The 23189-nt window shown below is 41.9% G+C and overlaps 1 protein-coding gene across 1 annotated transcript in view; it reads right to left on the bottom strand.

The window, feature by feature from the left end:
- stard9 (StAR-related lipid transfer (START) domain containing 9) overlaps positions 1 to 23189 on the bottom strand; it is a 356364-nt gene that overhangs the window by 156677 nt on the left and 176498 nt on the right. Inside the window, exons 12-17 of the mRNA XM_041214173.1 lie at positions 18753 to 18850; positions 16089 to 16280; positions 12736 to 12833; positions 11792 to 11869; positions 10246 to 10320; positions 3417 to 3596 (exon numbers count right to left, since the gene is read on the bottom strand). Of these exons, the coding sequence (XP_041070107.1) occupies positions 3417 to 3596; positions 10246 to 10320; positions 11792 to 11869; positions 12736 to 12833; positions 16089 to 16280; positions 18753 to 18850 (721 nt within the window). The remainder of the gene's footprint in view (positions 1 to 3416; positions 3597 to 10245; positions 10321 to 11791; positions 11870 to 12735; positions 12834 to 16088; positions 16281 to 18752; positions 18851 to 23189) is intronic.

Raw genomic sequence — 23189 nt, forward strand, 5'->3', positions numbered from 1 at the left:
TTTATCCGAGAAAAGATGGGAGGAGGCTCAAATTGAACATAAACACCGGCATGGACAGGTTAGGCTGATTGGCCTTCCTCTGTGCCGTATCCTACATAATCCTATGTGGTCATGTGGCAATCAAGGCATCATCAGATTAGCCAAGAATCTTTGGTAATCGGAGGGGCTTCCACTTCCTTTATGAGCAGCTGGTCTCTGACCACCGCAAGGACATCATTCAAGTCTGCGCCTGGAATCCAGAGAGCTGCCATAACTCTTTCATACTTCGGCAGTCTCAAGCTCTTAGGTGTTCGTTCCACTAGACAGCCTCAGTGGTTAGCTCCTGGGCGGCAAGACCTAGCTGATGACCCCAGTGAGGAGCCCTACAAAAGGGGCACAGAAGAGGTACAACATGAACCATGTAATCACCAGGGCAACAATAAAATAAGCCATTGGCTTGCTCAAAATGAGGTTTTGCTGCCTTGACTGATCTGGAAATGCCCATCAATATGTCCCACTAAGGATCTCCAGGATTGTTGTGGTCTACCGTGCCCTTCACAACATGGTGCAGCAGAGAGAAATGGAGAAGGAGCGAGAGGTAGGTGGAAAGCACTCAGCATGCTCAGAGGAGGAGGAGGAGCATCATGATGTGCCATCGGTGCCTGTAGCCACAGACCAGTCTGCCAGAGAAGCCCGCAACGGCCTCATCCTGGCATGCTTCACTTGAGAAATGTAGTCACAATATTGCAAGTTTTCTCTCAAGACTCCCACGCAACTACCCTACAGCAAACCTCCTTCCGGTCACCCAGCCAACTATCACATTCACAGCCTTTCCTCATCAAGGCCAATCATTCCATTCACCGGAATGAAACCGACCAGGGTCAATGGGGATCCATCAAAGTAGAGGCTATGACAATGAGTACTTCACATATATTCATTCTTCCATTCACATAAAGAGCATCAATGCAAAACTAACTATGTAATAAGCACCCAAGTGATTCCCTCTGTGCAACTAAGGTCTTTTCCTCATACACTTTCTATTACTTCTATGTGGTCCAACCTCTGTGTCTTGCATGGCTGCTCTTTCCCCTGTACTGAGACATGAGATGCCGGCGGCAGACATCCTCTGGACTTTGGAGCCCATAAGGGTCCTGCCAAAGACTGCCACACCTGCACTTGTCCAGAGCAGACTTGCTTGTCAGGACAGAATACGGTATCTGTGGCTCTGTCTGATGGGGTATGGGGAGGCAAAGGTGGTGAGAAGAGCCCCCATTGCCATCAGCCCTTTTTCTATCTTCCCTCTCAGGGCCCTCCTCCTGCACACCCCTGCGAACCAAGAGCAGGAGAGCAGTTGGCTGCACATCACTGTGGTATTCAGCCAACAAGGCGATGCTTTGTTTGAACCTCTGTAAACTGAGTGCGTAGGCCATTGGACATGAGCCAGCATGCATTCAGTGGCCTTCCTACCTCTTCATGACATCAGCCACTTTTTCAATGGAGGTGGTCATCAGCACAAGCGCCTGAGACATCATGGCACTCATACTAGAAGTGGACTCCTCAATTTTCTATGCAAGCGTGTGCATAGTCTCTGGAAATTCTGGCAGAAGCTCATACATTCCCTGTTGCTACTCCACAAGTACCCAAATGGGTACGACCCGAGACTCAGTATGTATCCAGCTGAACAAACATTAGAGTGTCCTGCACCGTCCAACTCTCCACTGCTGTTCCTCTCTTCAGCAACTGCTCCTGCTCACATATGATATGCTCCTCATCATGTGCTGTTCTGTCTAAATCTAATGTGTGTTTCTGTACAGATGGAGGGTGTGCATGAGTCATCTGACAGTGTATCCTCAGAGTGCTGGTCCTCCTCCCCTCAGAGGAGTTCATCATGTTCCTCTCTCATCTCCTCCACTGGTACTGTTGTTGGGTCTGTGGGAGATGAAAGACATGAGCTATTGCTGAATGTAAGTGAAATAGGGTTCTAAGGCAGCATTCTAAAGATCAGGACATTTAATAAATTGCTGACATTGATTCACCATGAGTGACAGATCAGTGCCAAGTGGTATTGTGATGTCTAATGCTGTCACCAGAGCTCTGGGCCACTGTCATCCCTCTATCGGTGATGGTTTGTACAAGTGTCACCCTGCCAATGTCCAGGCCTTCCTTCTCCATTGATGTCAGGTCGGCCATGGCTGAAGATTCATCCCCAGTTCTCCGTCTCTCCCTAGTGTTATGGGCTCTCTTCTCCTGCAATTAGAAAAGGCAAAGAGTTAAGGCTGTGAGGAGTAAACTGATTGCAGAGGATGGAGGGTAAACATTTGAGGAAGGTGACTGTGAGGAATGGGAGTAAAAGGGCAATAGGACAAGGACGAGTGTGAGTGCTTTCTGTTGAGATGGAGATTTGAGGAGGAAGCTGGAGAGAAAGTAGTGTGTGTGACAGCAAGGTCAAAGGAGTGCTGTTCAGGACAATGTTTGCCAGGGGAGAGACTGCAAAATGAGAGAGGATACTCACCTTGTCGGGCCTCATAAGGTGATTAAACTTTCTCCAGCACTGAATCCAGGTCTTTGGTACCTCACTTTGGCTGCTCACCACCTCTGCAATCTCCAGCCACTTGGTGAACTGGCTGGGCTCTTCCTGCAGCCAAGGGAGAGGGCTTCTCTGTGCCCACTCTGCACCAATCATCACACCCCTAAGCACAAGTCAGGGAACTGGAGAGGAGGGTGGTGCCTTTCCATATCTTCCCTCCATTCTTCAGCTCCTTTCTCACTCGCACTGCTATCCTACATACTCCAATGACTGCTGCCATTGAGAGTCCTGCTGATGGCCCTTTAGAGATGCTTCATTGCTTATTAAGGTGCATATCCTGCCTGCCCTCTCTGATTGGTAGAGGAACCAGTTCTGTGTACTTTTAAACTTGGAAAAAAGTCTGCTAAATAGTTTTATTCTATTTGCATTGGCATGGTGAAGAAAGGAGAATATTATAGCCATTTTGCACGATCACCAGAAAGCCATTTACCATAATTAAGGGCTCTTTGTCAAATCTGTAACTCTTGCCTTTTATTCTCGATACTGCTGGTGTGCCTATGAACCTTAGCCCTTCAACTGTCAAGGTCTCCGTGGAAACGCATTCAAAAGTTTCTCTACAGAATGATGAGGTGTAATCACGAATTCTACACTTATTCACAGCTAGGAGGATTACGGAGATGTTTCCAAATGGCAGGACAGAACAAATAAGTACAGGAAGATCGAAAGGGTCTACTTGCACTTCTTCCTGTCTGATCTACAGTAGCATAAGCATAGAAGCAGGTAACCCACTAGACAAGAGATCTTATACAGGGATCTTTGAGAGAGAGAGAGAAACTATAACCAGCAGAATATGTAAATTTAAGGAATTAAATCAACAATGAATCAATTCAAAACAGGTCTGATATCTTACCCTGAGATGGTAGAGAGCAACACCTGTACTTAATATATCCTCATCCATTGCTATTAAATGAGGTAACTGGAAGGCAACAATCACTCCTGCTTTCCCTCTGTTTATGTCCACGTAGTATTCCTCCATGATTGCTTTTGTGTCTTTCCATCGGTCTGTCCAATCTTTGGTAAGCTGGTCCACCTGAGAAAGATCACAGCAATTCATGTCTTCAGTATTTAATCTAAGATACATCCAACTAAGATTATAAAACAGCATTAATTAGGTACTTTATGTAATGAACTGTAATCAATTGAAAAATATTCAGGCAATCTGATTGCCCCTTCAATGCCTTAACATGCTAGTCACAGCTCGATGTTAAGGATCACAGTCATTTGCAGTACAGAAGGAGACCAATCAGCTTATCAAGCCCATGCCAGCTCTCCACAGAGCAGTCCAGTCAGTCCCATTCCCCTGCAAGTTTATTTCCTTTTGAAATCACTGATTGTCACTGCTTCTACCACCTTCATAGGCAATGAGGTTCAGGTCATTACCACTCAGTGCATAAAAAAGTTCTTTCACTCATTCCTCCATATCATTTGCCCAACACCCTAAATCTGTGTGTCCTAATCCTTGTACCATTGAGTAATGGGCAAAGTATTTTCTTGTCTACCTCATCCAAACCTGGAATAATCTTATATACTTTTTTCAAATCTGCCCTCCATCTTATATAAAAGCAAAATACTCTGGATGCTGGAAATCTGAAAAACAAACAGAAAAGGCTGGGAAAACTCAGCAGGTTTTTCCAGCCTTTTCTGTTTTTACTTCCCTCAATCTTCTTTGCTCCAAGGAGAACGATCCCAGCTTCTCAAACACAAGCTTGTAACTAAGATCCCCCATCCCCGGAACCATTCTGGTAAATCTCTTATGCACCTTCTCAAGAATATTCACATCCTTCCTAAAGTGTTGTGACCAAAACTGGATGCAATACTCTGGTTAGGGCCTAACCATTGCTTTATTAAGGGCTCAGCATAATTTCCCTGCTTTTGTACTCAATGCCTTTATCTATGAAGCACAAGGTTCTATATGCTTTGCTAACTACTTTCTCAGTATGTCCTGCCATCTTCAAAGATCAATGCATATGCACCCCTAGGTCCCTCGGTTCCTGCATATTCTTTAAAACTGTGCTATTAAGTCTATATTGCCTCTCCCTATCTCTTTTGTCAAAATGCTTTACCTCACAGTTCTCTCTATTAAATTCCAACTGCAACTTTGTCTGCCCCTTTGCTAGCTTACCTATGTCCTGTCGCAGTCGATTAATATCCTCCTTACTGCTGCCACATCTCCAAGTTTGGTACTATTGACAATTTTTTGAAATGTTGCTCTGCATTTCAATATCCAAGTTATTTATATATAGCAAAAAAAAAAATACAGCAGTCCTAGAACTCATCCTTGGGGAACACCATTGTCTACCACCCTCCAGTCTGAAAAATAACCATTTACCATGACCCGTTTTTTGTTCTCAAGTTTTTTTTGGCACTGACTCTCCTATTCCATTAACCTCAATTTTGTTAATTAGCCTTTTATGTGGTACTTCATCAAACACTTTCTTAAAATCTATATAGACAACATCCACTGCATTTCTTTCATCAACTTTCCCTGTTACTTCATCAAAAAATTCAATTTGATCAATCAAACACTATTTGCCTTTTACAATCAGTGCTGGCTCTCCTTAATTAACTCAAAGTTCTCATAGTGCCTGTTGATTTTTTTTTCCCTGATTATGGATTCCAAAACATTACCCACCACTGATGTTGAACTAACTTGCCTGTAGTGCTAGGACTGTCTTTACTTTCTTGAATAAGAAATAACATTTCCCATTCTGCAATTCTTTGGAAGGTTATGGCAAGCCTTTCTCTTATCTCCACCCAGATATCCTTTAACAAGCTGGGATGTAAGCCATCCAGACCCTGCTACCTATCTACTCTTAAACATAACCAGACTCTCCAGTACCACCTCCATCTCAATTTCACCCCATCCAATACATCTACTATCATTGCTTCTTATTTAGTAAATACCGATACAAAATACTCATCAAGTATTCTAGTCTAGTCCTGCGCCTCTAAGCATATATCACCATCTTTGTGCCTAATAGGACCCGCTCCACCTCTTACTACTGGCTCACAATTTACATGCTGGTAGAAGATTTTTGGGTTCCCTTGGACGCCATTCATTCTATTCTCATATTCTTTCTTTGCCAGTCTTATTTTTCTCTTCAATTCCTCTTTCAACCCATTGCGCTTGAAGAAAACATCTGACATGCAACATACAACTTTTATTTTTGTTTTTCATAAATTTCTATCTCACCTGTCACCCAAAGAGCCCTGCTATTTGTTCCCCTATCTTTCTCCCTTGTTGCAATGCATTCAGCCTGTACCTGAATCATCTCTGGCTTAAAGATTGCCCATTGTTCCCATTACAGTTTTTTCCTGTCACTCTTTGATTCCATTTTACTATGGTTAGATCTCCTCTCATCCCATTGAAATTAATCCCTTCCAATTTACATGTTCCACTTTAGGTTGTTGCTTACTGTCCTGCATTACTAGTCCAAAACTTAATATATAATAATTACTCTTATCCAAGTATTCTCCCACATACCTGTGGTCCATTTGGCCCACCTCATTCCTCAGCAGCAGAGCCAACAATGTTTCCTTTCTGGTTGGGCTGAGAACATAATATTCAAGGAAGTTCTCCCAAACATATTTCAGAAATTCATTCCCCTCCTCACCCTTGATTCCAACACTTCATGAGTTTTCAGGGTGTATCACACTCATACTCAGCAGACTGCTGGGAGTGAATGACACTTTGGTGGAATGTAGTCAAGACCATGCCATCAATGAGCAAGGGATTATACAGGAGGGGACAACAAAGTGTAGAATTGCAGTTATTGGAGATTTCATAGTCAGGGAGACAAACAGGCATTTCTGTAAATTATTGTGAGTCCTGCACATGGTGATATTTGGGTAAAGTCCCCCAATATCACCACCATTTCTGTGATTTCCCTGCAGATTTGTTCTTCTATCTTCTCTCGGTATCTGAAGTCCTATTGAATACCCACAATAGAGAGATCATGCCCCTTTTGTTTCTCAACTCCAAAGATATTGTATCCTTGTTCCTTCAATGACATTCCCTCGTGCTAACACTGCAATATCTTCCCTAATCAGTACTACCACCACACTTCCCTTTTTCTCTTCCCTTTCTTTTCTGAACATTTTATACCCTTGTATATTAAGCACCCAGTTCTCACCATTTTTAGGCCATGCTTCTATTATTGCCATTACATCATATTCCCACACAGCTATTTGTGCTTTTAGTTCACAAACCTTGTTCACCAACCTTATTCACACACTTTGTTCATTTACATACATGCATTGTAATCCTGTCTTGGCATTCCTCGTAGTCACTCTTAGCCAACTCATATTTAACACTGAACTACTCCATTCTCTAGTTCTATCCAACAATCTTACTTTGTGCATCTTTTTTGCTATATGCTGGTTCCCATCCCAAAGCCAATATAGTTTAAACCTTCCCCAATCACACTAGTGAATCTCCCTGAAAGGAAATTGTTTCCAGTCCTGTTGAGGGGGCAACCCATCCCTTTTGAATAGATAACTACCATCCCAGAGCTGGTCCCAATGCCCCAAGCATCTGAAGCATCCCTCCATGCCTTAAGGGCATCATTGATCCTCCCTATCTTCCTATTTCTATTCTCGCAAGGGCATGGCACTGGGAGTAATCCAGAGATTACTACCCTTGAGGTCCTACATTTTAAACTTCCTCCCTAGTTCCTGAAAATTTGGCCGTAGGACCTCAAAATCTGCCCTCTTTATCTCATTAGCACCAATGTATAACACAACTTCTGGCACATTTGCTTCCCCCTGCAGAATATTCTGCACGCTTTCCATGATGTCCTTTACCCTAGCACCAGGGAGGTAACACCACATGCAGGACTCAAAATATCAGTTACAGAAATGCATGCCTGTCTCCGTGACAATGAAATCTTCTATAAAAATTGCATTTCTACCCTTGGTTTTTCTCATTCTTTCATGGAATGTGGGGCATTGCTGGCAAGGCCAGCATTTATTGCCCATCCCTAATTGCCTTTGAGAAGGTGATGGTAAGCTGCTTTCTTGAATTACTCCAATCCATGTGGTGCTGATACACCCACAGTGCTGTTCAGGAGGGAATTCCAGGATTTTGACCCAGTGACAGTGAAGGAATGGCGATATAATCAGGATGGTGTGCAGCTTGGAGGGGAAATTGCAGGTGGTGATGTTCCCATGCATCTGCTGCCTTTATCCTTTTAGGCGGTAGGGGTCACTGGTTTGGAAGGTTGTTCCCTCCTGTGTAATCCCCTGCCCATTGGTGGCATGGCACTGCAAAGTGTCATTCACTCTCAGTAGACTCTAATGCTAAGTACCTGTATGACAGTGGTGCACACATAAGAACATAAGAAATAGGATCAGGAGAATGCCTATTGAACCTGCTCCACCAGTCTCCCTGAACATCAACATTTAAAAGTTTCATTTACTTCAATAAAATTCTGCTTTTCTATTCTTACGCAAAAAGTGAATAATTTCACAATTTCCCACATTATACTCCATCTGCCACCTTGTTGCCCACTTACTTAACCTATCTATATCTCTTTGTTTGCATTTCCACCTAGCTTTGTATCGTCACCAAACTTAGATACATTACTCTCTGTCTCTTCATCCAAGTCATTAATACAGATTGTAAATAGCCGAGATCCCATCTCTGATTCCTGAAGCACTCCATTAGTCACAGCCTGCCAGGTTGAAAGTGCCCCATTTAACCCTCTGCTTTCTGTCCATTAACCAATCCTCTATCCACGCTATATCACCCTCAACTCCTTGAGTCCTTATCTCGTATATTAACCTTTTGTGTGGCCCCCTCAACAAATGACTTTTGGAAATCCAAGTAAACTATATCTACTAGTTCCCCTTTATCCACCCCACCTTTTACATCCTCAAAAAACTGCAATAAATTTGTCAAACAGGATTTACCTTTCATAAAGGCATGTTGACTTGTTCTAATCGTGCTATGTTTTTCTAAGTGCAATGTTAAGACTTCCTTAAAACTGGCTTCCAGCACTTTCCTGATGACTGATGTCAAGAGTCCCGTTTTCTCTCTTCCCCCTTTCTTGAATAGCAGTGTTACATTTGCTAACTTCCAATCTGTTGTACCGTTCTGGAATCTTGGGAATTTTGGAAAATCATAGCAGTGCATCCACTATCTATGCAGTAAATCTCTTTTAGAACCTGAGGATGTAGTTTATCAGGTCCTGGGGATTTGTCGAAGTTTAGTCCTTGAGTTTCTCCAGAACTTTTTTTCTGCTGATATTAATTACCTTAATTTCCCTACTCTTATTAGCCCCTTGGTTAGCCTCTATTTCAAATATGTAACTTATGTCTTCTACTATGAAGACAGACACTAAATATTTGTTCAATGTCTCAGCCATTTCCTCATTCCCCATTATAATTTCTCCTGCCTCTGCTTCTAAGGTAATAACATTTAATTTAGCTATTCCCCTCCTTTCAATATACCTGTAAAAGCTCTTACAATCTATTTTTATATTCCTGGCTAAATACCTTTATCCCCCGTTGGTTCCACAAAATACTGTTCCAGGAAACTGTCACAAAAGCATTCTACAAACTCATCTTCCAGACCACCTGTGCCAAATTGATTGGTCCAGACTATATTAAGATTGAAGTCCCTCACAACAATTACCTTGGGCAGAATTTTCCATGTGTTGGGCGGGCAGACGCTGAGCCGATCTCCACCAGCGATCGGGGCCACACTGCCATTTTACGTGGGCGGGCTAATTAAGCCCAACCTAGTGTGACGTCCGCTGGGAAGCACTATACGCTCCCTGTGGGGGGGCGGCAGCGGGGGTGGGGGGGGGGGGGATCCCTGAAATCGAGAGTGCACTAAGTACAGCCTCAGGGAGATCACCTCGACTTTTAAAAATATTAAAAATAGAAAAAAAAAATTCCCTTACATGTCCCCTCATATGACAATGTCACATGAGTTGGGAATGTTCATAATTTACATAACAACTTTATTACAATTTTTAAAACCCTACATGAAACCTCATCCTGCCGGTGGATGGGGTTTCATGTTTTTTCTAGTTGCTGCCAGGGCTCCTGGCCGACTTGCCAACCTTAAGGTTGGACGGGCACATCCTTCAATTGCTTAATTGATCCTGTCAATGGCCTCAATTGGCCATTGACATTTCGGCAGGCCCGCAGCTGATTCTGCTGCACCGCCACCTTCCAGAAAATTTAAATGGGGCGGGGTGATGTTGGGGTTCCACCCAATGTCATCCAGCATCATTTTACGTGTCGGTCAGAGGGCCCTGCCCCCCACTCGCTGACGGCAAAATTCTGCCCAATGTCTTTGTTACAAGTTCCAATCATTTCTGTTCAATGGTATAACTTCTGCTTGGAGGTCAATAAGCTATTCCCACCAGCATTTTCTGAACATTCCCATTTCTAATCTCCACCCATACTGATTCTGCTTCCTGATTTTCTGAGCCAAGATCCTCTCTCACTTGTGCCTTTATATCATCCTCTATTATCAGGGCTGCCCACCACCTTTTCTATTCTGTATGTCTTTTCAAAATGTTGTGTACCTTGGAATATTTTTTTCTCAACCGTGGTTCCTTTTAACCATGTCCCAGTAATGGTGATTCGATCTAAACCATTTAACTCTATTTGTGCCACTAGCTTATCTATCTTATCTTATTTTCCTTTGTACAAAGAGTAAAACCAACCTTGAGTTCATTTTGAAGTAGCATTTCTGTTAGGCTTCCATCTTTCTCATCACTTAAAGAAGGATTGGAGTTTTGCTGCAAAACAACATTACAGATTGTTTTTGCTTTTGTGCTAAATTGATTGAATACACAATCCAGGTGTACAGCTAACAGGATCATGGCTGCCACAGTAGTTTTTGAATGTTGGGGTGAAGGTAATGAGGGACAACACAACAGTGCTCTTATAGTGACAGAAAGTCCTTGCAAAGTCCAGAAGGGTCATTCAAGTACATTCCTGCAACCATGTTGATCGGCTTATTAAGCATGACTGCTCCATATCAGAAGCTTTGGGACAAGCCTTTCTGCCTTTCTGACAAGCATAAAACAAGTTATTTCTTGTCTAACAATACAAAAATTGGATGAACCTAGATCATCCCCTCTTGTTTTACCATTGAAAAATAATTTCACAGGACATTTTCTGCATTTAAATCAGCCCAATTTTTCTCTCCCTCACCCCAAACCAAATTTGTCTCTTCAGTGTTAGTTTGATTTACTTGCCCCTCACCCACCGAGGCCCCTGAGTCAAAAGATCTGCGTGAAGACCTACCAACTCCAGGGCACCAAATCTAGGTTGTCACTTCATCTGAGTGCTGCATTGGTGGTGGTGCCATCTACCAGTTAAGGTGAGTGTGGATAACTACATGGTACTATTCAAAGAAGGACAAGGATGTTCTCCTGGTAACCCTCAACCAATGCTACCAAGTGATCAGTTGGTCACTTATCTAACTACTCTACGTGGCCTTGCTGTGCACAAACTGGCTGCTCCATTTACCTAAAAAACAGCAGTGACTACATTTCAAGAGTAATCCCCTGGACGTGAAGCACTTAGGGCATCCTGATTATGTCAAAGTTACTTTATAAATATAAGTCCTTCCTTCTTTCTTTCCATGATTATTGTTTTTATGCAGCTTGTAATCTGCAAGGAAATCTATAACTGTATCCTGTCAGTCAAAAACCCCACTAAATTATACAGAGAAGGAGGAGGGGGGGAGGAATGATATTACACACCCTTTCCCCTGCCCTTATGAAGAGATGGGAAGCTGAGAAAACCAACCAAGCTTATGCTCCTTTGAAGCACCTTAGAACATTTTACTTTCTTAAAGGTATGATATAAATGCAAGTATTTGTTGCTGTTATCACGAAAAATGGTAATACACAGTATACTTGGATTTCCAAAAGTAATTTGATGAGATGCTACACCAGATGATCCAGTATCTGATAACATTATCAAGAACTGAGGTGTGTTTTTTTTTAATCCACATTTCCCAGAACTCATAACTGTACATAAATCTTCAGAGGAAATAAACAAGGGTATTAATTAATACGCTTTTGAAAGACTTCAGCCAAACTTTAGACAAGATAGTGCCTGAAATACAATTTTCAAAATAATTTCTTTGATCAGATGTCATTTTATTTAACATGGTAGTAAGGAATAATAAAATACAGTCAATATTAATATTTAACTTATTATTTTGTGTATGACTTTAGGCAAGAACGCATCACTTACCAATTCAAAACTCATGAGCATGGCTTTTAATCGGTCAATCTCCTCACGCAGTTCTCTAATTAACTTTACATTAGCATCCTGAAAAGGGTTAAGGGGACTCTTAAGACATTGTAATGATGTCCAGTACAATTACAAAATACATTTTATATATATCATTTACAAAAAAAATTCCAATTTGGAGACACAGTAATCTCACTTATGATTGTCACTGTAAATATTCTCTTTCTTTTTAAACAAAAACTCACACTACAGTACCATTTCATTGATGCTCCAACAATGCTCAGAGAACCTTACATTCCTCCAATTTTGAATACTTCTGCATCACCAATTTTAATCATTTCACTAATGGCAGCAATGCCTTCAGCTACTTGGGACCTAAGCTCTGGAATTCTCCCCCCACAAACCTCTCTGCCTCTCAACGTCTCACGTCTTCTTTAAGCTGGTCCTCAAAGCCTACCTCATTGGCTTGAAAAATAAATGCTGTCCAATAACTCTCCTGTGTAGCACTTCTGGGCATTTAATTATGTTAAGACACTATTTAATGTAATTTCCGTTGGTGCTGGCTGCATTTCTAGTACTTTACCCAACATCCATTCTTCGTGTGTCAGCAAGTTATTGGAGTAAAAACAGCATAAGTAAGTCTGATACTAAACTAACTCACTACTTGCATGCTCTCATGCTCCATGGGGGTCATTGAATAGTGACCAGGGAGCGGGAACCATGGCTGATCTTTCCACTCCACAGCTCAAGGGTTGTCGAGAGCCAGCAGAATCTCCCTTATTTACCTAGCACAGGCATGATGCCTTTCTTCTTTACACGGGTTAGTCCAATACTCAACAACTAAATAACCAATTGACCCACTTGGGAGAGTTGTTTCATCAAAAGAGAACAAACGAGACACAGCTTGAATGCAGTTACCTGGAAAACAACCACTAATTTCTCACCTCATTCACACGGGGTTTATTGATAATATTCTTTGCATGTGCTGCATATCTTAAGGTGCTGATGGTTTCACTATAACTTGTGCTTGCAGGTGAGATTGCTGCAGTCAAAAAACATAGGCTGTAATAATCATATTGTGAATCAGGAACAGACAAAAATAAAGGAACAAGCAAGATGTGTTTGCAAATCAACACAAAGTAAAAGAAAAGATCTGAGAAAGTAGATTGCCACGACAGTTATAGGGGAAGACCTATATTTTATGTTGGCATGATGGTCCCTTTAAGAATTTGGTTTCTCCAGGAGATTATTTCTGGTAAGGCACCTTGGTTCCAGTAACCAATCATGTGACCAAGTTGCCTTGGAAATAAGCCAAAGAAAAAATGTCAAATGTAAGTTAATTATAGGACGGTGGGTGTGGCTCCAGTCTAAGTGAACTTGCTGCAGAAGCTATTCCTTTCAAGCAGGACTCAACTGAAACAAAAACAGAAAATGCTGGAAAAACTCTGCAGGCCTGACAGCATCTGTGAAAAGAGAAACAGAGTTGAAGTTTCGAGTCTGTGCGACTCTTTTTGAAATTGTGTATGTGCTAGCTAAAAGAGTTTAAAACTTTTATTAACTGAAGGATTTTTGGCAATGTGTTGGACTTTTAAGGATAGCCAAGCTAAGGAGACAGAGACACAGACAGACAGACAGAGAGAGAGAGAGACACACACACACACAGAGACAGAGAGCGACAGACAGAGAGAGACAGACAGACAGAGACACAGAGAGAGAGAGAGAGACAGAGACAGAGAGACCGAGACATACATAGAGAAGCTGACAGAGAGAGACAGGCCGACAGAGAGAGAGACAGGCCGACAGAGAGAGAGACAGGCCGACAGAGAGAGAGACAGGCCGACAGAGAGAGAGACAGGCCGACAGAGAGAGAGACAGGCCGACAGAGAGAGAGACAGGCCAACAGAGAGAGAGAGAGGCCGACAGAGAGAGAGAGAGGCCGACAGAGAGAGAGAGAGAGAGTGGCTGACAGAGAGAGAGAGAGGCAGACAGACAGAGAAAGAGAGAGAGGCAGACAGAGAAAGAGAGGGGGAGAGAGAGACAGGGAGAGAGAGAGAGAGAAACAGGGAGAGACAGACATCCTTGCCAGAAGTAACTGGAAGACCCAAGAAACCTCAGCTCTTACATGAATCTTTGAAACGGTATTCAATTGGTTAATCTTCCAATTTCTGATAAGCATCTGACTTGAGTTATTGGGGATGTAAGTCAAATGGGTGCAGAAAGGAAATTGAGCAAAAACATTTGGTTAAAGTATAAGTATCTGTGTTCATTGTACTTTTAATATCTTTAACATAACTATTTAAGATAAATTGTAATTAATAGTATTCATGTTCTTTGACTTTTGTGTAGCAAATTCTTTTCTTTTAAACCTTGAGCCCTGTGGGCTTCATTCTTTTAGTAAATACCTGGGTTTTCAGATTCTAAAAATAAACCAAACACATTACTGGTCTCCATCGAGACTATAACAGAGTTCATCACAGTTTCACACACAAGTGGGCAGCTTTCACATTTTTAAAAAAAAGTATTTTGCATTATTTCCACTTTCACAATGCATTATAGCACAGATGTAGGGCACAATCAAAAAAAAGCAAACAAATTGGTTATCACTTTCAAATTACTGAGCAGTGTGTGATAACATTCTAAAAAACTGTATTACAACTTAACATGTTACAATAATCCAGTAAAATATTTCAAAAATACATTAGTAATGCATCGGACATTTATAATAAATAACTCTAAGTTGAGCATTGTAACTGGGCACCTCATCTTTTCAACTAAAAAATACAGTAAATGACAAGCTTGAATAATGCAGTTAAAACGTATTTTTTAACATCATGCTGGATATAACATTCCAGAACATGTTTGTGCATCCTTTGCTGAGCCAAGCGCCAAATAGTCCTGGTTGCTCAATGTCATAATGAGCACTTTGTGACTAGGTCACGGGATGTCAGCAATATAGAAGTGCAAATAATTTGGGCTAATACAGTTGATTAACATCTTTCTGTTAATATGCTTGCGTAGCAGGGGCAACAGATTTACTTGAATGTGTGTTTTTTCATAATTGTGACTGCAGCCTCCCACCACATGTCCTCCTTTAATTGAGATAATGAATTAAAATTTTCACAGGATTAAAATTAGCCAAACATGAGTTTATGATGGACACAGATTCCACAATCACCAAAAACATTACTAAGTTACTGGACCAAAAACACAGTCCCAACAGTTTTGTCAGTTCCTCCAAACCGAGTTGCATTGTAACATAGAGAAAAAAACAAAAAAACTGCGGATGCTGGAAATCCAAAACAAAAACAGAATTACCTGGAAAAACTCAGCAGGTCTGGCAGCATCGGCGGAGAAGAAAAGAGTTGACGTTTCGAGTCCTCATGACCCTTCGACAGAACAGTTCTGTCGAAGGGTCATGAGGACTCGAAACGTCAACTCTTTTCTTCTCCGCCGATGCTGCCAGACCTGCTGAGTTTTTCCAGGTAATTCTGTTTTTGTTTTGCATTGTAACATACTCCACCTAGTGGCCAGGTCAAGATATGGTCTGGATTTTACTCAGAATTCATAGAGGCTGGTTGGCTCCATGCTGGGGTGTCGAAGGGTGGACTGACATCAGGACTACACAGGAACAGGCTATTCCTAATGGTAGGGCCCACTCAGATGAAGACACTGTGCAGCTTAAGGGTGAGAAACCAATGCAGGATAGGGAGGAGATGGAAAAAAGAGGGGGATGAAAAGGTACATACGGTAGTGTAATATAATTTGTGTGAAGGATGGTGAATTAACTTTGGCTTCCAATTTCATTCACTCTGATGGGGAGGGTATCCTAGGGTGTGAATATTACCCTGGACTATTTTTGCAAACCTCTAGCATAATAACATTAGCAGCTCCTTCTTGGTTTCTTCAGATAATAATGCTAGCTTGGTCAACACTTGGAAAGGGTACTTATACACAAAAGATAAGTTCAAAAAGATTTCACACTGAGAAATTCTTGAAATATTATGTGCTTATTCAAATCTTCCTAAGGCCCCAAGCTCTAGAATTCCCCCTCAATTTTTCCTCTTCTCCATCTTCCTTTAAGATGCTCCTTATAACCTACCTTTTTGACCAAGCTCTTGGCCATCATGCTAATATCGCCTAATGTGTATAATTTTGCTTTATAATGCTCCTGAAAAGCGGCTTGGGACATTTTATGTTAAAGGCACTACAGAAATACAAGTTTTTGCTGTTGTTATAGGCCAATTAAATAAAAAGCTTATTTTTTAATCTGCTTTAAGAAAAAAACCACAATACTCACTTGCAATCATGATGGTTTTAGAATTTCCTCCGAGGCTGTCCTTGAGAAGCCAGGTGAGGACAGAATCACGGTAAGGAACATAACACTGGCGTCTGCTGCTCCCTGAATATGCACTAGAATGGTTTCCAGCATCTCCTTCACTCACTACACTATTTATACTCTGGCAGCTGCTGGACATCTGGGAATTTTGTGCTGCAAATTGGAAGAAAATGCACAAATTGAGGAGTATTTACTTGAAATGACACAGCATCATGATCTTTCTTACACTGAACATATGCAACCCTCGTTGTTTGTCAGAAAATCTAAAGCATCACACAATGGGTTAGTTTTAGAATCCAATGGCCTTTAATGCAGGCAAATAGAAAGAAAAATACTTGTACTTGTTTAGCAACTTTCACAACCTCAGGATGTGGCTAAGTGGTTAATAGCCAATGGAGTACTTTTGAATTGTAGTTGCTATTGTATGTAGTTTTTCATTCATTCATGGGATGTGGGCATCACTGGCTAGGCCAGCATTTATTGACCATTCCTAACTGCCCTTGTTCAGAGGGCATTTTAGAGTTGCTGTGGGTCAGGAGTCTTACGTAGGCCAGACCAGATAAGGACGGCAGATTCCCTTCTCTAAAGGACATTAGTGAACCAGATGGGTTTTTATAAAAATCAACAATGGTTTCACGGTCATCATTAGACTTTTAATTCCAGATTTTTATTGAATTAAAATTCCACCATTTGCGGGATTCAAACCCAGATCTCCAGAGCATTACTAGTGCAGTGACAATAGCACAATGCCTCCCCTGTATGTAGCAAACATAGCAGCCAATTTGAGAGTAACAGGCTCCCACAAACAGCAATATGATTAATGACCAAATAAATGCAGTGGCCATTCTACAGAGATGGTGGCATAGTGGTAATATCACTGAACTAGTAATCCAGAGGCCCAGGTTAATACCCTGGGAACATGGGCTCAAATCCCAATACGGCAGTTGGTGGAATTTAAATTCAATTAATAAATCTGGAATATAAAGCTAGTCCCAGCAATGGTGATCATGAAACTATCATCAATTGTTGTAAAAACCCATCTAGTTCATTAATGTCTTTTAGGGAAGGAAATCTGCCATCCTTACCTGGTCTGGCCTACATGTGACTCCAAGCCAACAGCAATGATATTAAGCATTGAAGAAGAGATTTCAACCCTTTTACTCATGATCATATCTTGTATGCAGGTAAATAAATCTACTTTGTAGTGTAGCTCTCATTTTTTATTTATTTTGCAGTGTAGCTCTCATTTTTTATTTATTTATCAGCAAATTGCTCTTAACTGCCCTCTGAAATTGCCTAACAAGCCATTGAGTTCAAGGGCAATTAGTATTGGGCAACAAATTCTGGCCTTGCCAACGACACCTACATTCCATAAAATAATTTTTTAAAAGCCTCAAAACAATGATAAAATGGGTAACCCGTTATTCCAGTTTCCAGTGATATTCACTGAGAGGAGAATGTTAGCACAAATAAGGGGAGAACCATCTGCTTTTCAAGGAATGCTGAAACAGAAACAAATGGGAAATAATGAGACAAATGTAATCCTTTACACAAATCTGATATTTGATGGAGGACTCTGATGCAGAGACACCTTATTTAAAGCAAGAGTCGCAAATTGTAGGATTAAACAAGTTTTTGGTTGACATCAGTCTGATGAATTTAACAACTAATTAAAAAAGCAGCTTCTTATCACTTCCTTGCTATTTGGCATTGATTGACAGCACTTCTAAAAAGTATCACCAATAAATGGGCAATCACAAGAATGTTGGCATCTAGCATGTTGTGAATATTTATCACCACGTGTCAGGTTCTTCTGTCACTAAGGTTTGAAAAATGATGGTAACAACTGTTACTTGGAATATCTTTTCCATTCAATTTTCTATTTGTGTATGTCTTGTTTGTGAGTGATTAACAGGAAAGTATTTTTGGAAGTGTTTCTTTCTACTGATATTAAGCATTGAAGAAGAGATTTCAACCCTTTTACTCATGATCATATCTCGTATGCAGGTAAGCAAATCATGTTTTGCTGATTTTGTTGACTCTTGCTCCCTGGTCCACCATTGGATACCAACCTTACATTCATCACACAGATATCCTCTGAAGTTCTCTTTCAAAATTAATTTATGTTGCTATAGAAGGTTAATGGGAGACCTAAAAGAGCTATTCAAAATTATGAGGGCTTCTTTTTAGACTAAGCAGGGAGAAATACTTTCCCTAGCAATTGGGTAGTGGAATCAGATTCCATAGGAACTTTTAAAAGGCAACTGGGCATGCACATGAAGATGATTAACTTTCAGGGTTATGAGGGAAAAGCTTGGGTGTGGGACTAAATTGGACAGCTCTTTCAGGCATGACAGGTGAATGGCCTCCTTTTGTGCTCTAAGGTTTTATGATTACAACAATGGGTACACTACAAAAGTAATTAATTTGCTGTGGAGTGCTTTGGGATGTGAAAGGTTGCTAGATAAATACAAGTCTTTATTTTCCTTTCAAGAATATCCTCTTTCTTCTATTCAATTATATATTTACTGTAATCTTAAAATCGCAATTATTTCTATTTTATAATATTTCTATTTTATCAGTACCTGGTGCCGAGAGGTTTAAAGGTTTGTGACAATATCTCACCTAAAGTGGAAATGACTATTCCCAGAGTAACCAGTGATTTGTTAATGTTTGATCCTTCTGTGATCCTATCTCTGCAGAAATTTGGATCTGCTCTCTCACTGTAAAGAAAAATCGAGTTAAAGAGAAATAAACAGATTCCTTTGTAACTCAAACTGAATAAATCCTTAGTACTTGTATCAAGTTACAACTAAGCTATTAGGGGGCAATAATTACATTATTTTCTTATTAAACCCTTCATGATGCACTTCTATTTGTCAAAACAATAGACTGAGGAAAGTTAGATTTAATACTATTTCACCCAATATCCGGTTCTGCTCTTCAGGCACTTGAACATGGTTAAAAGTAAATTATTCAACATCGTATCTTCTCAACAGAAAACGATACATATAATAAGTAAAATAATTTCATTTTTTTATTTCTCATCTTTCTCTTTTGTCTAGCTGAAGTATATGTGCCATTAATACACTTAATATATGTTTATACGGCTGTGGGAGCAGTTATAGTTCAATGTTAAAGTTAACAATCCATTTCAACAGCTTCAGCTGATGCAATATGAATTGTTGCGATGCCGCCATGTGGAGCAAGTGGCCATACCCTCTCTGGCCTATCCTCAAATGACTGAGGGTTGTCCATATTTTCTGTGGAAGGCTAAAACCTGAGACTTCACCACTCGAGTCAGTTACTAGGTGGTGGTTGGTGATGTTTGTCAGGAGGTGTGTCACCGAGAGGTGGGGCTGTCATCAGGTGGTAGGGTGTAGAGTTTGTTACAGTAGGGACTGAAACATTTCAGAAGGGAGTGTGTGTTAATTTAGCTTCTGTGTCAGTGGGAGTTGTTAGCTGTCAGCCAATGGTGTTCTTTGAAAGGATGTTTTCCCTGCATTCAGGACATTCAATATGTGCTAGCACAGGAAGCTACTTGAGTGGTGTTGGTCTCAACTTTCCAGAAATAATCATGATTTTGCAGAGGTGGATATCTACCGCGTTTGTGTGGTTGCTTCGGAGCCAGACTGAACAGCAACACTCTGCTCTTGGGTAGATCAGGGCGAGTGAAGCTGTGCATAATGCGTTGGCCCTGCTGTCGCACGTGGTACCTGTCAAGAAGGCAACCGAATCCCGGCCACTGGGCTCCCAGTCCAAGCAGTAAAAACCCACTGGGAAACGGATATGAAAGCAAATAAAACATAAAATGCTGGAAAAACTCGGTAGATCTGGCAGCATCTGTGGAGAGGGAGGCAAAGTTAATGTTGAGTCCATTTGGCTCTTCTTCAGAGCTAAAGCAAACTAGAAATGTGATGGGTTTTATACTGTTTAAGAGGGGATGGAGCAGGTGGGAGCTAAGGAGAGATTGACAAATGGACACAAGACAAAGGGAGTGTTAACGGTGGTGGTAAGGACTAAAGAAGGTGCTGATAGTGGCAAAATGTGTTAATGGCAGAACAAAGGTGAGTGCTCCGTGAAAGGGCAACACAGAAACAAGTGACAGATGGCCCTGTGGGGGTGAGGGTTGGAAAAAAGGATAAAAAACTGAATGAATAAATAAAAACAAAAAAATAAAAAATAGAAATGAAAATAAATAAGAATTAAAATTAAAATTGAAATAATTTTTTTAAAAATGGATTAAAAAGGGAGTAGAGATGGAGGAGAGAGTTCATTGTCTGAAGTTGTTGAATTCAGTGTTAAGTCCAGAAGGCTGCAAAGTGCCTAATTGGAAGATGAGGTGTTGTTCCTCCAGTTTGCATTATGCTTCACTGGAACATTGCAGCAGGCTAAGGAAACACATGAGGAAATTTTTTTTCTCTGAGGGTTCAGAGTCTTTGGAACTCTCATCCTCAAAAGGCGGTGGAAGCAGAACCTTTAAAAATTTTTAAGGTAGAGCTAGATAGATTCTTGATTAACAAGGTGATTAACAGGGAGTAGATTACTTTCAGATCAGCCATGATCTTATTGCATGGCAGAGCAGGCTTGTGGGGCTGAGTGGCCTACTCCTGCTTCTAATTCACATGTTCATATATTATGTTCGTATGTGGGCATGAGAGCAGGATGGTGTGTTGAAATGGAAAGCAACAGCAAGGTCTGGGAACACCTGACACCTGTCCGGCTGAGGGCAGCGCACATACACTCTGCGAAGAGGCTCATATCATGGAGACGCTGCTGAGATAGAGCGGGCGCAAAAACTTTAACAGCTCAAGGGCAGAGAATGCTGGAGAAGCTCAGCGGGTCCGGTGGCATCTGTGGAGAGAAGGGCAGAGTTCACATTTCAAGTCTGTATGACTCCTCTTTAGAGCTAAAGAGAAGTAGAAATGTGATAAAATTTATACTGGATAGAAGGCCAGTGATAGGTGGAGGCAAAGGAGAGATTACCAAAGATGCCATGAACAAAGGGGTGTTAATGGTAGTGGTAAGGACTAAAGGAGGTGCTGATAGAGGCATTGAGGTAAGAAAGCAGAATGTGATAATGACAAGGACAAAGGGGTGTTAATGGTAATGGTATGGACTAAAGGAGGTGCTGATAGAGGCATTGAAGTAAGAAAGCAGCATGTGATAATGACAAGGACAAAGGGGTGTTAATGGTAGTGGTAAGGACTAAAGGAGGTGCTGATAGAGGCATTGAGGTAAGAAAGCAGAATGTGATAATGGGGCAGGACAAGGGTAAGCACTCTGGAAAGAACAACATGAACAAATGACAGATCACCCTTGTGGGGGTGGGGTAGAGGGAAGGGACGGTGGTGGGGAAAAAAGATCAAAAATAGGATGAAAGGTGGGGACAAAACAATGAATAAAAATGAAAACAAATAAAAATAAATGGCTAAAAAATAAAATGTATTCCTATAGTCATGTGAGCTCGGGGCATTGGCTCTGTTTTTCTCTCCACAGATGCTGTTGGACCTAAGTTTTTCCGGCATTTTCTGTTTTTGTTTCAGATTTCCAGCATCTGTAGTATTTTGCTTTTATCTTAGATTTTAACAGCACATGATCCTTTGGTAGGCTTCATCACCCTTCAGCACCACACCTTCACTTTTCAGGAATGCTGACAAGATGGGTGGATGGGTTGGGGGGGGGGGGGCAGACCCGCCTCTCAGGTGCTGAGAGCACACAGAGACCATCACGGAATCACGGAACCCTGTGATGCTTGGGCTCGAGATTCTTGCAGCAAGCACAAGCAACATTAAGGTGCAGGCATCACTGATCTGGAGACTGACTTTGACTTTGAATCTGGACAACCACTGTGCTCTGAGGGTAACACACTGCACAGAGGAGAGTCCCTGGACTGTGGCACTAGCCTTCACTTTGTGGAGGAACCAAAGTTTCATCTTTGATTGACACAAACACTGCTCACCATAACAAGGAGACATCCTTGGCAGTGTATTTACTATGGTCAACATTTAAGTACAAGGATGTGATTGCACTGGAGGGGGTGCAGAGGAGATTCACCAGGATGTTGCCTGGGATGAAACATTTAAGTTATGAAGAGAGGTTGGATAGACTTGGGTTGTTTTCGTTGGAGCAGAGAAGACTGAGAGGCGACCAGATCGAGGTGTACAAGATTATGAGGGGCATGGACAGGGTGGATAGGGAGCAACTGTTCCCCTTAGTTGAAGGGTCAGTCACAAGGGGGGCGTAAGTTCAAGGTGAGGGGCAGGAGGTTTAGGAGGATGAGAGGAAAAATTTTTTTACCCAGAGGGTTGGGACGGTCTGGAATACACTGCCTTGGGGGGGGTGGGGGGGGGGGGGGGGGGGGGGGGGGGGGGGGGTGGAGTTTGCCTCACATCCTTTAAAAAGTACCTGGATGAGCACTTGGCACGTCATAACATTCAAGTCTATGGGCCAAGTGCTGGTAAATAGAATTAGGTAGGTAGGTAGGTCAGATGTTTCTCACGTGTCTGTGCAGACTTGATGGGCTGAAGGGCCTCTGCTGCACTGTGTGATTCTGTGATCCTGTGATTAACACCTCTGTCTATGTTGTCAACTAAATCTTCTTGACCTTTCTAACCCCGCCGCTACATCCCCGACATACACAGCAGAGGTGAAGGCGACCTGCTGACTGCTCGCCTTGTTGTCTGTGATGACCTTGGAGGACGGAGACCTGGAGGAGGGCTTTGGCCTGCTATCAGGGTCCTGCTGTGTCACAGCGCCAACCTCCTCTGGCTGCAGAGCTGGAGCTATTGGGGTCACAGAAAGAGAGGATTCGGATGGGCCGGACATTCCTGGAGTCACCTGGATGGATGGCCCCAGGGTGTGCACCTGCTGATCATCCTGCCTATGAGCTGACTCCTTGAGATGAAGGGGCAGCTGGAGTGAGCCTGAGATGCCCCTCCCCACACAATGACACTGTTTGAGGCACTTTCTGGCATCTGTGATGGAGTGCAGCTCCTGCAGCAGCGCACGCCCATTGTCCTGGACCAAGGTCTCCACGGTAGATGCCTCCCTACCAGTGTT

Source organism: Carcharodon carcharias, chromosome 20 (assembly GCF_017639515.1).
Source record: "Carcharodon carcharias isolate sCarCar2 chromosome 20, sCarCar2.pri, whole genome shotgun sequence".
NCBI lineage: Eukaryota > Metazoa > Chordata > Chondrichthyes > Lamniformes > Lamnidae > Carcharodon > Carcharodon carcharias.